Genomic DNA, 15,124 nt, shown 5'->3' on the forward strand with positions numbered 1-15,124 from the left:
CATTTATCTAAATTAAACTCCATCTGCCACACCTCGACCCTTTGGCCCATCTGATCAAGGTCCCATTGTACTCTGAGATAGCCTTCTTCACTGTCTAATATACCACCTATTTTGCATTCACCTGCTATCACTGTGGGAGATTCCCCATTTCAAATCTACACAGTCTACACCATAATGTAGCAAGCAAATTACACACTGCAAGGACTAACACATTCTAATGAGTTAATGAACAGATAATAATCCCTTTCACAATTGCTGCATGAGGGAGGAGTATACCCTTCTTCAGAATGTTGCCAATGGGACCTTCAGTGTCCACTCAAGAAGACAGCGAGGGTCTTGGTTTATAATCTTCCAACAAATGGCATCCCCAAAAATGCGGTGTTCCCTCAGTACTACACTGGAATGTAAGTTTTCATGTTGTGCTCAAACCTCCAAAATGAGACTAGAACCCACAGCCTGCTAACTCTGTCTTGAGAACACTGTCAGTCATCATTGCTGCCACATAGAATGACACACACACAAGGCAGTATCTCTCTGTTCTATAGTCTCATCACATTCAACAAATGAAGCAAGAACTGAACAATATCCAGGCAAGTGGCAAATAATATGCATGTCACACAAGTGCAAGGCTATGACCATCTTCACCAAGAGAGAATCAAACCACTACCCCATACCATTGCTGAATCCCCCACTATCAACATCCTGCAAGTTACCATTGACCAGAAACTGAACTGGACCAGCCATGTAAATGACAGTCGTTACAAGAGCAGGTCAGCGGCTAGGAATCCTGCAGTGAGTAACTGACCTCCAGGTTCTTCAAAGTCGGTCTACCATCTGCAAGGCACAAGTCAAGAGTATGATGGAATACTCCACACTTGCTTGGATGAGTGCAGCTCGAACAGCACTCAAGAAGCTTGACACCATCTAGGACAAAGCAGCCTGCTTGATTGGCACCACATCTACAAGCATCCACTCCCTCCACCAGTAGCAGCAGTGTGTACCATCTCCAAGATGCTCTGCAGAAATTCACAAAGCTCCTTAGACAGCATCTTCCAAGCCCACGACCACTTCCACTGGAAGGACAAGGGCAGCAGATACATGGAAACATCACCACTTGCAGGTTCCCCTCCAAGCTTCTTATGTGGTCATTTACCTGGCCACTGCTTTGGTCAGCACTTCAAAAGAAGTTGATCCGGTTAGCCAGGCATGGCATGCTGGATACTGGCAACTGTTGCTAAGTGAAATGGGAGGCAGTACCTGTTCTCACGAAGACAGTGTAACAGATTAATACTGTATGCTGGTTCAATTGGATCCCATTTTACATCCAGCTCCACTTGCTCATATTACCTTTGTCTTCAAAACATTAAACATAGAATTTCCTTCCAAGGTCTAGTACCTCCCTGTCTTCTCTAGAAACAAAACTCCCATCTTCTCAATTCTCCATACTACTCCCCATAGCTTTTAGTGCATCTCATTTCCTTCCCTCATTTGCTGCATACCTGGTGGTTGTGAAAGTGCCAACCTGAGGTATTTCTTGTAAAATTCTTTGACAGGATGTGGGCATCACTGGCTGGGTCAGCATTTATTGCCCATCCCTAGTAGCCATTGGGAAGGTAGTGGTAATCTGCAGTGCATGGGATTTAGGTACAGGGAGGGAGTTCCAGGATTTTTGTCCAGTCACATTGAAAGAACAGCAACATATTTCTGAGTCAGGACGGTGAGTGGCTTGGAGGAGATCTTGCAGCTGATGGTGTTTCCATGTATCAACTACCCTTGTTCTTATAGAGGGGAGAGGTCATGTGTTTGGAAAGTGCTCTTAAAAGAGTTTTGGAGAATTGCTTCTTCAGTGTAGTTGGAGCTTTCTACCTGCCTGGACAAGTTGAAATTACTGGAGATATGGAGTACTGTATCGTGCTCCTCACTTCCTCGTAGGTAGTGAAAAGGTGAGTTACTGACCGCAGTAGTCCCAGTCTCTGAGCAGCTCCTGTTGGCACAGTATTTATATGATTCTGACCAATAGTTACGGATCTTTAGGACGTTAATGGGGGTGGGGGGTGGGGGGCGCAGAATTCAGCACTGGTAATGTCACTGTATGTCAGGTTAGATTCCCTCTTGTCAAAAATTACAGAATTCCTTCAGTGTGGAAGCAAGCCATTCAGCCCAAAAAATCCACACCAGTGCACCAAAGACCATCCCTACATTTCCCACGGTTTATCAACCTAGCCTGCCCATCTTTGGACACTATGGGCAATTTAGCACGGCCGCTCCACCTAACCTGCACATCTTTGGACTGTGGGAAGAAACTTGAACAAACCCACACAGGCATGGGGATAATGTGCAAACTCCACACACAGTTGCTGAAGCTGAATTCGAACCCAGGTCCCTGGAGCTGTGCGGCAGCAGTGCTAATCACTGAGACACAGTGCCGCTCTAGAGGTGGTCATTGCCTGATATTGGTGTGTTGTGCTATTATTTCCCACTTGTCCCTAAGCTTAAATATTGTCCAGGATTTGCAGCTTACAGTCATTGGCAACCATCCCCACTTTGGTCCTTATGAGGGAGGGAAGGTCATTGATGAAGCAGCTGCAGATGGTTGGGCCTTGAACAATACCCTGAGGAGTTCCTGCAGAGATGTCATGGAGCTGAGGTGATTGACCTCCAACAATCACAAATGTTTCCTTAACTGCCGGGTACGACTTCAGCCAGCAGAGAGTTACCCCCAATTCCCATTGATGTCAGCTTTGCTCAAGCTCCTTGATGCCACTCAGTCAAATGCTGTTTTGACGTCCAGGGCAGTCCCTGTCACACCTCCTTTGGAAATCAGGTTCTTTTATCTGTGTTTGGGCCAAGCGTATATTGAGGTCTGAATCTGAGTGGCCTGGGCAGAACCTGAATGGAGCATCGGTGAGCAAGTTGTTTCTGAGTAAGTGCTGCCCAGCATCAGTGACACTTTCCATCAAGTAGTTGGCATTTGAGAGTTGACTAATGTAATGGTAATTAGCCAGGTTGGATTTAATTTATTTTTTCCTGATTGGACCCCCCACTTCTGCTTTTGCTTTTGGGCAAATGCTTCACCTACCACCAGGAACAGTCTTCCATATTCTTGGTTATTTCTTGCTTTGAATTTGTGCCAAAGAAAGAATGGGCAATGTCATTAAGTGTCTTAGGTGAGAAAGAAAATCTCAACAGTTGATGTCTCAGAGATCCTTGAGGAGCTTTGGCCAGAGATACCGACTACCACAGGCTCTACAATTGGATAGTACAAAAGATTCCCACATACCTCATCTGAGACATGCTGAAACATAGTTGTGTCACCAGTTCCACATAACATCTGGGTTTGGAAATCCTCTTCCAATAGAAGGTAAGGTTTCCCGTGCTGTGAAGCCCCTCAAGACATATCCGCCACGTTGAGGAAGCGATCAATAGATTTGAGCTTATCAAGAATCCTAACTCAGCCTGTTCACCCATTGGTGCTCATTGGCCCAGGCCAGGTCCTGGTCAGACAGAACCTCAATTTTAATATTCTCATCCTTGATAGCATGTCATTCCAAGAGCTCTCCCTATCTCTGCAATCTTCTCCAGCCGTACAACCTTTTAAGGTCCCTGCATACCTAGGGTTCTAACTTCTCGTACACCCTGACCCATTGACCTCCAGCTACCCAGGTCCTGAGCTCTTCGATTCTCTCCCTAAACCTTTTCACCTCTCAATTCTTTCCCCTCTTTAAGACATTCCTTAATGTTGGTGATCCTTACCTCTGTTTAGGCTCAGTGTCAATTTTCTTTTGATTGATAATGATCTTGTGAATTGCCTTTGTTGTTGACATGATAACTACTTTTTTAAGAGAAGTCTTTCGTTGGTTTGAGCACCGCTAATCAGCATTTGTTGGCCATCCCTAGTACCAACTTACTCAGCTATTTTACAGGACAGTTAAGAGGCACCACATTGTGGCTCTGGAGTCACATGTAGGTCAGACTAGGTAAGGACTGCAGATTCCCTTCCATAGAGGGAATGATTTTTTTTAGTAACAGTCAGTGACCATTGCTAAGCTTTCAGTTCCTAATTTATGAGTTAAATTTGAATTCCACCAGCGATCGTGGTGGGATTTGAAGCCATTCCCCCATCGTATTAGCCTCAGTCTCTGAATTTTTGGCCTGGTGACATTAACACTGCAATACTACCCACCCAGTTCTTTTCAGGGAATCAAATAGGTTTGCATACAATCACTGCCCTGCACTTGGGTATACTCCAGGAATCAGTGAGTTTGCATATCCCTGCACTGTGTCCATCAGTGCCTGAGCTGGTAGCATTTCATTTGAAGTTGCAATGTAAGGCTTTCGGGCAGGAGAGGAACTTTGGTCTATCTCCCTTGTTGCTATTCCCTAATTGCATTTGTTACAAAGACCTGTCCAGTTCTTGCTTTAAATCTACTGAGGTTCTTTGTACTGTAGTTTGCTCACCTATGCATTGGCACAGATGTGTCCCCAGCTGGGCCTAATGTCAGAAAATCCAGAGAGAAAGCATGGAGAGCAGCTGCAAGCCTAAACACAGGGCTTGGACACTTCGGTTGTTGATTCATGGAGTGACTCTATCTGGTTGCTCCATGGCTCAGACACCAGGAGTAGCTGGTTCCATCTCCCCAACTATGGCAACTGTTCCTCAGTGGGCAGCCCTCTCATCTCTGAATCTTACAGTTGTGTGTTCAAACCCCAGTCTAGTGACTGAAGCATGAAATCTACATTGATATTGTCAGTGTATGAGGGATGCTGCATTGTTGATGTTGTCTGTCAGAGTAACTGTGTTTCTCTTGTCAGACTGGGAGTGTGGGAGACTGAGAGAAGCATTGATGGCCGGGGTTGGGGCGGGGCGGGGGGGGGGGGTGGTGGGGGTACTGAAGGAATGAGACTGTGAGCATGGGAGACTATGAAAGGGGAGACCGAGAGAGAGGAGACTGTGTGCGCAGTAGTCTGTGACAGCAGCAATCTATTAGGGGACAAACACTGACGTTAGAACTCAATCAGAACACCATGGTGGTTATTGCAGCCTCACAGCTTGCAGCCTTGATGAACCATCTTCTCCCTGCCACCCCCCCTACCCTCCCTTCAGAGTTACAACCCTCCACTTTGGGAGACCCTATCTCAGGCAATCCTTCGGGATTAAGCATGACTTGCTTCCCCACCATTGGGACGGTATTAATGGAGGTTGGGCAGGTGGTGTTTGGAGAGTTTGGTAACTGGGCGTTTGTAGTATTGTGCACTCTTATATGGTGACCTCACCTTGGCACAATCCCACAAAGTCCATGCGTTTGGCGTCTTTGCCAATGAGGCTTCTCTTCTTTGGTTTTTCTATGATCTGAGTCAGTGTTCACCATTACAGAACACTTTATAAGCAGCAACTCGGGTGTCTTGTGGAGCAGATGAGTATTTTGATCATGGTAATCAAGAACAAGTATTGCCATGTCTGCGAGATGAGATACACCTTGGTTTTTTTTAAAAAAAGCAATCTTTGGCAAATCCCCAGCAAGAATAGGAGATGTAATTGTATGCTCAAACCACGTGAGGGCATTTCAATCACAGTCTACTAGCTGGGAGGGAAACCTCAAGACATGGAGGGAAGTAACTAAATAGGTCTCTAATGTCTGAGTACAAATCTTCTGCAATTATTATTGTACCTAGAGTGACCAACTCTCCTTTCATCTATTCCTGGAATCCATGGCCCCTACTCAAAACCCCTCTCCATTGATCTAACCAACATCTTCATCCTTATGGACGCCATCTTCCTGATTTCAGCTAGGAAGCACACCATCTCTTCAGGGGTCTATTGGAATAATATGAACAATCATCAGCTATTCCTGTCGCTGACTCCCACTCCTGTATGTTGTTTGTAACTGCTGAGTAAAATTGATTGAAGAAAACAAAAGCTAAAAGGCATACAATTGTAGGTTTGGCAAGCACGTTCTATCTTGTGTTGCTTGCAACAGTGTTCTGGAGATCAGTATTCAACTCCTGGAGTGTCCTGTTTAATCTTGGAGAGTTGGCAACTCTAGATATCATTATAGTAGTGAGCTTTCATCACTATGCAAAGAAGTAGCCTTAATAGAATGCTAACTTCCAGTTGTCCACTTAGTTGGTAACCTCTGGTATACTGTTTGTGTGGGCGCACACACTTTAAAATCACTGGTTTCTCCTAGGTTCATTTTGCATGCCATTTCTAATGGTACTGGGCATGGTTTGGAAGGAAGAGAAAACAGTAATAGGTTGAGATGCCTTAGCATGAGGCCTTGCTTAAATGCCCCACATCAAGCCAGACTTTGGGGAGTTTGGAGCACGCCCCTATATCCATTGCTTTGTGATGTCTTGCTGTTTTTTTTCATAAAGAAATAAGCTTTATTTCCTCCCTCTCCTCCACCATCTCCTCCTCCACCACCTTCCCCTTCTTCCTGGGAGAATGGACAGCCCAGTGCCTGGCAAGAGCCGATTATAGTCTGAGCGGGGAAAAATTAGTCCGACAGCCATTGCTAGCTCCAGAATCCCGTAAATCCCTTAAAGTGCAATGGTCACGGCTCTGTCCATTTTCTGAGGGTGTCACAGTAGGTGTGATGTGTAAGTGTGACCACTAGCCTGTTCTGCTGCTTGGCTGTGCTCTGACTCTACGTGGGCCCCTCAAGTCTAAAGCTTAATTTGGAACGAATCAAAGGCTGGGAGGTGGAATATAGTAGGGCAGCACCCATTTGTCAAAAAGCAAAGTGACTTTGCTTGACTTGAGACTGGGAGCGAGGGGTGGTTGGGCTGAGGTATCTACCAACCTGGCACGACCCTGTTGACATTCTGAGTTGTGCCAATGGGAATGAAGGGCATGGGTTCACATCTAGCACCCGTGAGATGTGCCAGATATGCCAGATGTGCCTTGTGTGAGCTGCTGTCTCACACTCTGCAGGGGGGAGCAGGAAATTAGAAGGACTTTTGCCCATGCATTGTTCACCCATCCCAGCACCTATCTATCTGCCATTTAAGCCAAACTGAGGCTGAGATGGGCAGCATGGTGCAGAAAGGACTCGAGGCTGATTCATTTCAGTTGGATTGGAGATCGAATGCCTAAAGCTGCAGCCTGGCATCCCTGTGTCCTCTCTGGGGGAGTGCCATTGCCACTGTGCCAGTTATCCAAAGCTTTAGAATGAGGGGCTCACCTGTAAAGGGCAGCATATCAGGGAGCTCCCATATACTGTTACTAATGATCTTTTCTTCTCCCACTTCCTTTCTCCTCTCCACTTCCACTTCCTACTGGACACTGCAAGAAATGTCAAGAAGCGAAGATATGATCCTAGCCAGGTTGGGGCAATTTGAAGTGGTGGGGGAAAGAGGCTGGTTGTGGGGGGGTTGGGGGGGGTGAAGCAATCTCATCACCTGTGGATTCTGGGAACAGTTGCTCAGCGTCAACTCCTCACAGAAGGGAACACAAAGAGACAGACAGAGCAACAAGACCAGAGCTTCCCAAGAATGTCACATTGACTCGAGATTTCTGCTTCCCCCTTGCAGTGAGGAGGGGGAAGGGCAGGTGGAGTTATTCTTAAAGACATGGAGGATATCTTTCAACTCCCCCACCCCTCCCCAGCTTCCCCCCACCCTGAGGAGGTGGAGGAGATGGTTTGCCTAGTCAACCCTCAACCACATAGAAGCAGAGAGGAGAAAACTACACACAAGACAATAGGATTCTCACTTCATGGAAAGTCCACTTGCAATGCAGAAGGAGGCACATGACAAAGATCAAGCGTTCCTGAGGCATTGGCTGCACATCAATTCGTCGTTTATTTTGTTTGCCTCTCCCATTTTTATGTTGTTGTTCCTGAAGCAGACACTGCTCTCTCATGGCATGACATTCTTCTTCCAGAGGTAACTGCATGGGAAATAAACTTTAAAATGAAAACTCAACAGGGAAAAGAGATGGTACCCTTCGATGAGTGTCTTTATGTTTCCTTAACAACAGGCAACGTGACTGGTCAACACTTTCATCCAATCTCAGGTCCATCCACTCAACATTGGTTTTATCTGCTTCGAACTGCCAGAGATTTTTTTTTCTAGTTTGTAGCCATGACAGCAGCAGAAGCTGTACAAAATATCACATATATGGATGTACAAAAAAAGGGACAGTTAAAAAAAATGGAAAAGTACAAATTGATTTTTTTTCTCTTTCACTACCTTGTACCTATCTGTGTTTATATATATACGAGGGGTGTTTCAAGGCAATCAGGTGAACATTCTAAGTAAATATTCAAAACATTATAATATTTGAAATGCAGGAGAGGACCATGTGTGTGGGAAATGGTGGTTGAGCTAAATTCACTTTCCAGCTCTTGATCCATGATATTCAGGACGCCTTCTGTTGCATATCTAAGTGTGGTGTTTTTATTTTGTGAAGTTTTGTTTATTTGCCTCCCTTTCAGACATTCCCAGCCTTCTCTGTTTTGAACTGCCCCTTCTGGTGGCCAAGTTTTCATCGCTTTGACCACTAGATGACCCATTACCCATGAATTTTAAGTGGGTTCCATTGAAGGCCAGAATAGTTCAGTCCAGCCCCTGGTAGAAATTAGCTGATTGGCACAGTGAGAAGACCAGACCCACAGCGAGAACTAGAGATTGCAGTGTTGATGTTTGATGATGAATGCTTACCTAGCCAGCTTGTGGCTTCTTCTGTCAGTCCAGCTCAGCTCTACCTTCCTGTTTTTGCAAAATGGAACAAAATGCCAGGCAACAAAACTTCTACTTAATGGGTTGAGACATTTGAGACAATTGGCTTGGAAAATCTTGCTCTGCATACCTGTGCACGGGTACAAAAAAGTTAAACATCGACAAGATAGGTCTGTCAAATCCACCACTGAGCAGTGATTATAGACTGGTCGAAGGTGTGTTTACACTGGGCTGCATTATCTGGGTTACATTCTTTCAATCTGCACTCATTGCCAGATTGTCCCTCTATGAATTTTCTTATCTGGGACCTGGGCTATGAATTACTTTTTTCTCCCAATTGATCTGTGTGTCACAGCTCTTTACCCAGGGTGCTATATAGTTTGATGGAAAAGGTGGCCAATAATTTGGTGCTAAAATAGCCAACTCAAGAAAAGGTGCCAGAAACTGGAAATGTTCTGTGAGAGTGACCTGTCCAGTGATCAGATTGTTTCATTGGTGTAAACATTGCATAACACCATAAAGCATAGGAGCCGAAGTAGGCTATTCAGTCCATAGAATCTGCTCTGCCATTCAATGAGATTGCAGCTGATTGGATAATCCTGAACTCCACTTTGCTGCCTTTTCCCTATGACCTTTGATCTCCTTACTGATTAAAAATCGATCTCATATTTAATATTGAATATATTTGATAATCCAGCTTTGACAGCTCTCTGTGTTGTAAAGAATTCCACAAAATCACTACCCTCTCAGAGAAAAAGAATCCTTCTCATCTCTGTCCTAAATATGTGACCTCTATTCTGAGATTATGCCCTCAAACTCCTAGATGTTCTCACAAAGGGAAACAACCTTTATCTACCCTGTCAAATCCTTTAAGAATTTTGTATGTTTCAACAAGATTACCTCTCATTCTTCTAAATTCCAATGGGTACAAATCCAATCTACTCAACCTCTCCACATAAAGTAGGTGCTCTATACCTGGTATCAGCCTAGTTAACCTTCTCTGGACTGTTCACTGTGCATGGGAATGTTGCAGATGTAATTCTTCTGGGAGCACCAATGTGAGAAAATCCTCTGGAGCACACATCCACTGCTAGTGCACATCGCCATCTGAGTAGCTCTCACCTTAATAATGAGCTTTGCTTGTAACCTGAAGTCTGTTGGCAATGCAAATGACTCACAGAGCAAAAGACAGTAGGATTAACCCTACAAATGACAATCTGATAGGAGTCCCTGAAGAAGCAGTACAATGGGAACCAATCTCTGCATCAAATATGGCTTATTACACCTGACATTGAGAATATTTGACAAGGACCTTGGACACTCAAGTTGGAAAGTGTTCCATTTCCCAGCACAAATATCCATTATCTGGTCCAGCACATTATCAACTGTGTTTCTTTTTAAAAGATATTTCTAAGTGTTTACAGGTATTAAAACTATCTCTATTTCAACTATAAATGGGGGTTTAAAACTTGCAAGAATAATTATTTTAAAAATCACAATTGGTATTGGAACATTGCTGGCCAGCCCAGCATTTATTGCCTGTCACTATTAGCTCTGAAGAAATTCAGTGGTGAGCTGTTTCCTTGAAACACTACGGTTCTTGGAATGTAGGTATGCCCACAGTACTATTAAGAAGGCAGTTGCTGGATTTTGACCAAGTGACATTGAAGGATTTTTAAGTCAGGATGGTCTGTTGCTGGAGTTGCTCCTGAGCATTTGCTGATCTGTCCCTCAAGGATGAAGAGGTCACGGGTTTGGAAAGGTCTGTCAAAGGAGTTGTAACAAGTTTCTCTAGTAAATTATTTTGATAAGACACAGTACAGCCCAGTGTACCAGTGGTGGAAGGAACAGTCATGACATAGAATTAGAAAAGCTTTAAGGGATTATTTCTGGAGTTGACAGGTGAGAAATTATGATAAATAAAGCACCCTTTCCATGAGGGCTTTCTGGATTTAATTGCAGTATGTCATTCAATATCTCGGCAAGAAATCAGTAACTGCAACCTGTGGCTGACAGTGAGACATGTTTACTGTCTCTTTTCCACACTGCACTGACCTTACTGAATATCCCAGCTCAGTGAAACAGCACTAAACATAGGAGGAAAAGCTCAGTTCTTCTATCCCCAGACAATCTCCGGCCCAGATGGGCACCAATTGCAGACAAAAGAATCTCAAATCCCATACTTTAAAATTAAGACCGCCAACATGAGCAGTCTCCATCTCCAAACAGTCTCCATTGCCAGACAGTTGCTACCCACAGTCGTTCCCCAGCCTAGGAAGTTTCTGAGACAGGCTCTATTCCTAGACAGACCCCATCATCAGAGACTCTATTTCGAGATAGACACCATTCCCAGATAGTCTACATTCCTGGGCAATCTTCCCCAGTGATGACAGTCAACTTCTGCCAGCATTAGCCAACTGCTCCCTGCAATGGAAAGCCCTGGCATTTTATCTTCCAGAAAGAGCCCACCCATTGGAACTGGGATATTCCTGGCAGGCAGTCACCTGTGGTAGTGTGTGTAAGTGGAGATTTTATGACTGCCTCCCTCCAAATTCCCTCACATCCCAGGCCCCAAATTCATCACCTTCTCCCAAGCATTGGAAAGAGAGCAGATTGGATTGGCAGGGAAGAAACATCTATTCATACAGCCTATTCTTTACCACCAACAACACTTTTATGGCCAGAGAAAGTATCTGTTTAATGCCCAGCACTCATCCTGGAGATTAACTTCTAATCCCTAGAAACTCCAGCGCAACCCTGGAGGAATACTATCTTTCTCAGTGGATTGCTAACCTCAAGAAGATGTGTTTTCTCAGTCTGAGGTCAATGGAAATAGTATCTAGACCGTGGCACTGGAATGGACACCTGCCTTGCCAACTCCACCCACTCAATAGCAGCTGCTTCAGTACTGTATATAACATTAGCCATTCTAGAGAACAGAAAACTTTGGCTATAGCTGGGATGCTGCATGTAGCAACGTAATGGGGCTTGATTTGTTCATTGAGAAATTCAAGATTATGTTCAGCAGGAATATGCTAATATGTGCATGGGAACAAAACAAAGAAAGAAAAGATTAACAATTACATTTTTATTTACTATGCAAAAATGTGCATTGCACACAGCTATCCACACACAGACACGAAAAATTCACAGTATGAACTGCTAAATACTTGAAGATCATGAAATTTTTTAATATACTTGGTTCACTTCTGTTCTTAAAATTTTACTTATTAATGAAATGCCATGATTGGAATGACTTACAAGTTCTTTATTAATATGTCAGCACCAGGTTTATTTTCATTAAAGGTCACCAGACTAAAGGAAAAATGATTGGACTAATTTATATTTAATATTGTTATTCATCATGTTACAGGACATCATTTTAACAACTCTTAAGATACACAAGAGTGCAGCAAAATTTGACTTATGCTCAAGTATTGGATATAAGGGAACTGCACTGCAGCTATAGGTTATAAAGCTCATTCTTGGCAAGATCATAAACTATGAAGTGAGGTTTCTCTACGGACAGATTATAATTCCCACCGATTAAATAACACTTTGATGAGAAGCTGCTCTGCAAAATTCACTGCACATCGCACATTTAGCTGAAATATCCATGCATAAGCGGGCATTTTAATATCAACCAATGGGATTGGTATTCGAAAATGTACAAAGAATGGTTATGATAGTGCAAATCGTAGGGAGAAATGATTTCCACTGGCAGAGCACAAGATTACAATAACTGACAGCTTTTACCAGTGAAATATACCGTCTGAAAGGATGAGGGAATGAGATGCAATAGCCACCTTCAAAAAGGAACTGGTTAAATAATTGAAGGAGAAGTGTTGAAAGTTAATGAAGCAAGAGTAGGAAAGTCGAACTAATCGGACATCCTTGTTAAGGAGCCGTAATGGAGCATATGGTCTCCCACATTATAAGATTATTTTCAGGCCGAGCTCCTGAATTGCTATTTCATGTTAGTTATACCTAGTGCAAAGTGGGGAAAAGTAATGGAGTGGAAGGCTGTGTCGCATTTCCCCAAAGGACATGACGATCATGTAAATTCTAAATCAGCAATCTTCATCCTGCTACAAGTGATCTAGATGCACCTATGTGCTACTTGATGCCTCCTTGCTGACTTGTTCAGACATCTGTGAGCTTGGTTTATGCAGACAATAACAATAATTCATTAGCGTACCAGGACAGTCCTGCTGTTCACTCATCTCATTTAAGATGCCAATACCATTGGTGAATGGGAGATTGAAATCTTCTAGATTGGACATACTTTCAATATTTGCCATTCATTACTTGCGTCTGCTGACCTGGGATGATGTGGATGTGTAGGGATAGGTGCATCTGGCCCTGTTGAGGTGTGCTGAATTGCAGCCATTAGGATTGAAATGGTCAGGATTTGTTGGGATTGAGATGGCTTTGATGTGCTAGAATTCAGATTGTTTGGATCTTGCATCTGTTGGGATTGGGTTTGTATGTATCTGTTGTGTATAGGATAGTTTGGCTCTGTTGGGAATGAGATGGGATCGCTGAGACTGGGAAATGAATCGGAGTAGGAAAAGGGAGAGATTACTCAAGATATTATAGAAAATTCTTCCTCAATTATAGATAAGTTCTAAATATTTTGTTTGAAACGGAGGAGTACTTGTTTGTGGTTCAAATCAAAGAGGTAGACCATTAAAAATACTAAAGAGATTGCAGCAAATCAGTAATTGATACCGGCTGATGATACAATTTGTCTTCCTGAGGGATTAATGGCAGAGAAAGTATTAATTTTAGGCATAAGTAGAGGTTACAAACCTGCCTTATCGTGTGGAATTGGAACAAAGAGTGAATTAGTAAATAGAAGAATTGTGGTCAACATAGTGGAACAAATCCCAACAGAAGAAATTGGTTCCACTTTGGGCAGTGCCTTGACTGGTTCAAAGTTATTGACCTCACTGAGGAAGCTGCAACAACCTGTAGAGGTAAAGGAAACTGAGATATCACAGGAGGAACATCTACATTGTTTTCTAATTATGACTAGATCTCAGGTGTGTAGAGTGAGATAGGAAGAGGTGGTATCCATGAAAAAAATTCAAATCAGTTATCTAAAACAATTGTAAGTTTACATTAAAAAAATGAAGAAAAGGGAAAATTGCTGACAAACTTGACTCATCTTTAGTAGAAATGCAACAAATGGATTTTAAATTGGGAGCTATAAGAAACAGTCTACTCAGAAGTTGATTGAATCAGAACCAATATCTGAGTGTTAATGAGGAACTAGAAACCACTTCAACTGTCAGTATGTTACGATCTGCCTGTACTTCATGCAAAACAAAACTTTTCACTGTGCCTAGGTACGTGACAATAACAATCAAATCAAACCAAAAGCCAGTGATGAGCAGGCAGTAGCCCCTCAGGTGGCAGTTCCATCTGAGCATCATAACAAAGTTTTATGAGTGGCTCACAGAATTCCATTGACAGGCTGCTTAGATGTTAGTAAAACACAGGATGAAATATTTCATCATTGTTATTCTCCTGGATTATATAAATAGGTGGTTACATTTTGCCAGACAGTTGTGCTTGTCAGGTGAATCCCAACCATCATTTAAACCTGCATCTTTAATTCTGATAGCAGATTTTGAAGAACCATTTAACAGGGTCTTTGTGGATTGTGCAGGACCCATAACTAAAACTGTTACTGCAAAAAGGGTAAAAGAAAGGTTAGTTCACTTTTTTTAAATTTAAGTTGTGGCTCACTCAAAGAAATAAAATCAGATCAAGGTTCAAATATTATGACACAAATATGCAAAGAAATAACAAACAGTTTGGGAGTAAACCAATTTAGATCTTTAGTTTATATCCACAGTCTGAAGGAATCTTAGAACAAAGGCATCAAACTTTGAAGATTTAGGCCTTATTTCAGGAATGCCCCGATGACTGGGACAGAGGGATTCATTTGATACTGTTTGCTACTAGGCATTCCTCAAATGAGCCCACAGGATTGAAGCTTTTTAAACTATTACATGGACATGAAGTGAGAAGCCAATTTAATTATAAAATAATAGAAACCAAGGATTAGGGACTACACTTCCAATAAACAAACTACACCATGTGAATTCACGAAAAGACATTCACAAAACGCTCGACAAACAGTGAAAGCTAGAGCAACTAAAAATGCTAAATATCAGAAATTTGTTGGCTGGAGACAGGGTGTTACTGGTGTCTCTGGGAGACATTAAAAGTAAGCTTGATTGGACATTATCAAATGCAAAAGGTATTGTGACAAAGATGATAGTCTGAAGAAAAGTGTATATACATTGATGAAACGCATAGGAAGTGAAATAACATTTGGAAGATGAATCAGAAATTGAAAATTCAATAGTTGATCTTGCAGTAATTAGATTCGATAATACGCAAATACTAAAATGGTGAGATAAACTACTAT

At 42.8% G+C, this 15,124-nt stretch overlaps 1 protein-coding gene across 6 annotated transcripts in view; it reads left to right on the forward strand.

The window, feature by feature from the left end:
- Positions 1-10,638, forward strand: part of LOC125454098 (disintegrin and metalloproteinase domain-containing protein 23-like) — a 153,464-nt gene extending 142,826 nt beyond the window's left edge. For 2 of the 6 annotated variants that reach the window (XM_048534439.2, XM_048534441.2), the window contains exon 26: positions 7,293-7,369. In XM_048534439.2, coding sequence (XP_048390396.2) covers positions 7,293-7,341 — 49 coding nt within the window. In that variant the 3' untranslated portion in view covers positions 7,342-7,369. Of the gene's footprint in view, positions 1-7,292 lie in introns of all 6 variants that reach the window. The other 4 variants (XM_048534440.2, XM_048534442.2, XR_009445923.1 and 1 more) reach the window with 3 other exon arrangements.
- Positions 10,639-15,124: the final 4,486 nt, after the last annotated feature.

Source organism: Stegostoma tigrinum, chromosome 7 (genome assembly GCF_030684315.1).
Source record: "Stegostoma tigrinum isolate sSteTig4 chromosome 7, sSteTig4.hap1, whole genome shotgun sequence".
Taxonomy (NCBI): domain Eukaryota; kingdom Metazoa; phylum Chordata; class Chondrichthyes; order Orectolobiformes; family Stegostomatidae; genus Stegostoma; species Stegostoma tigrinum.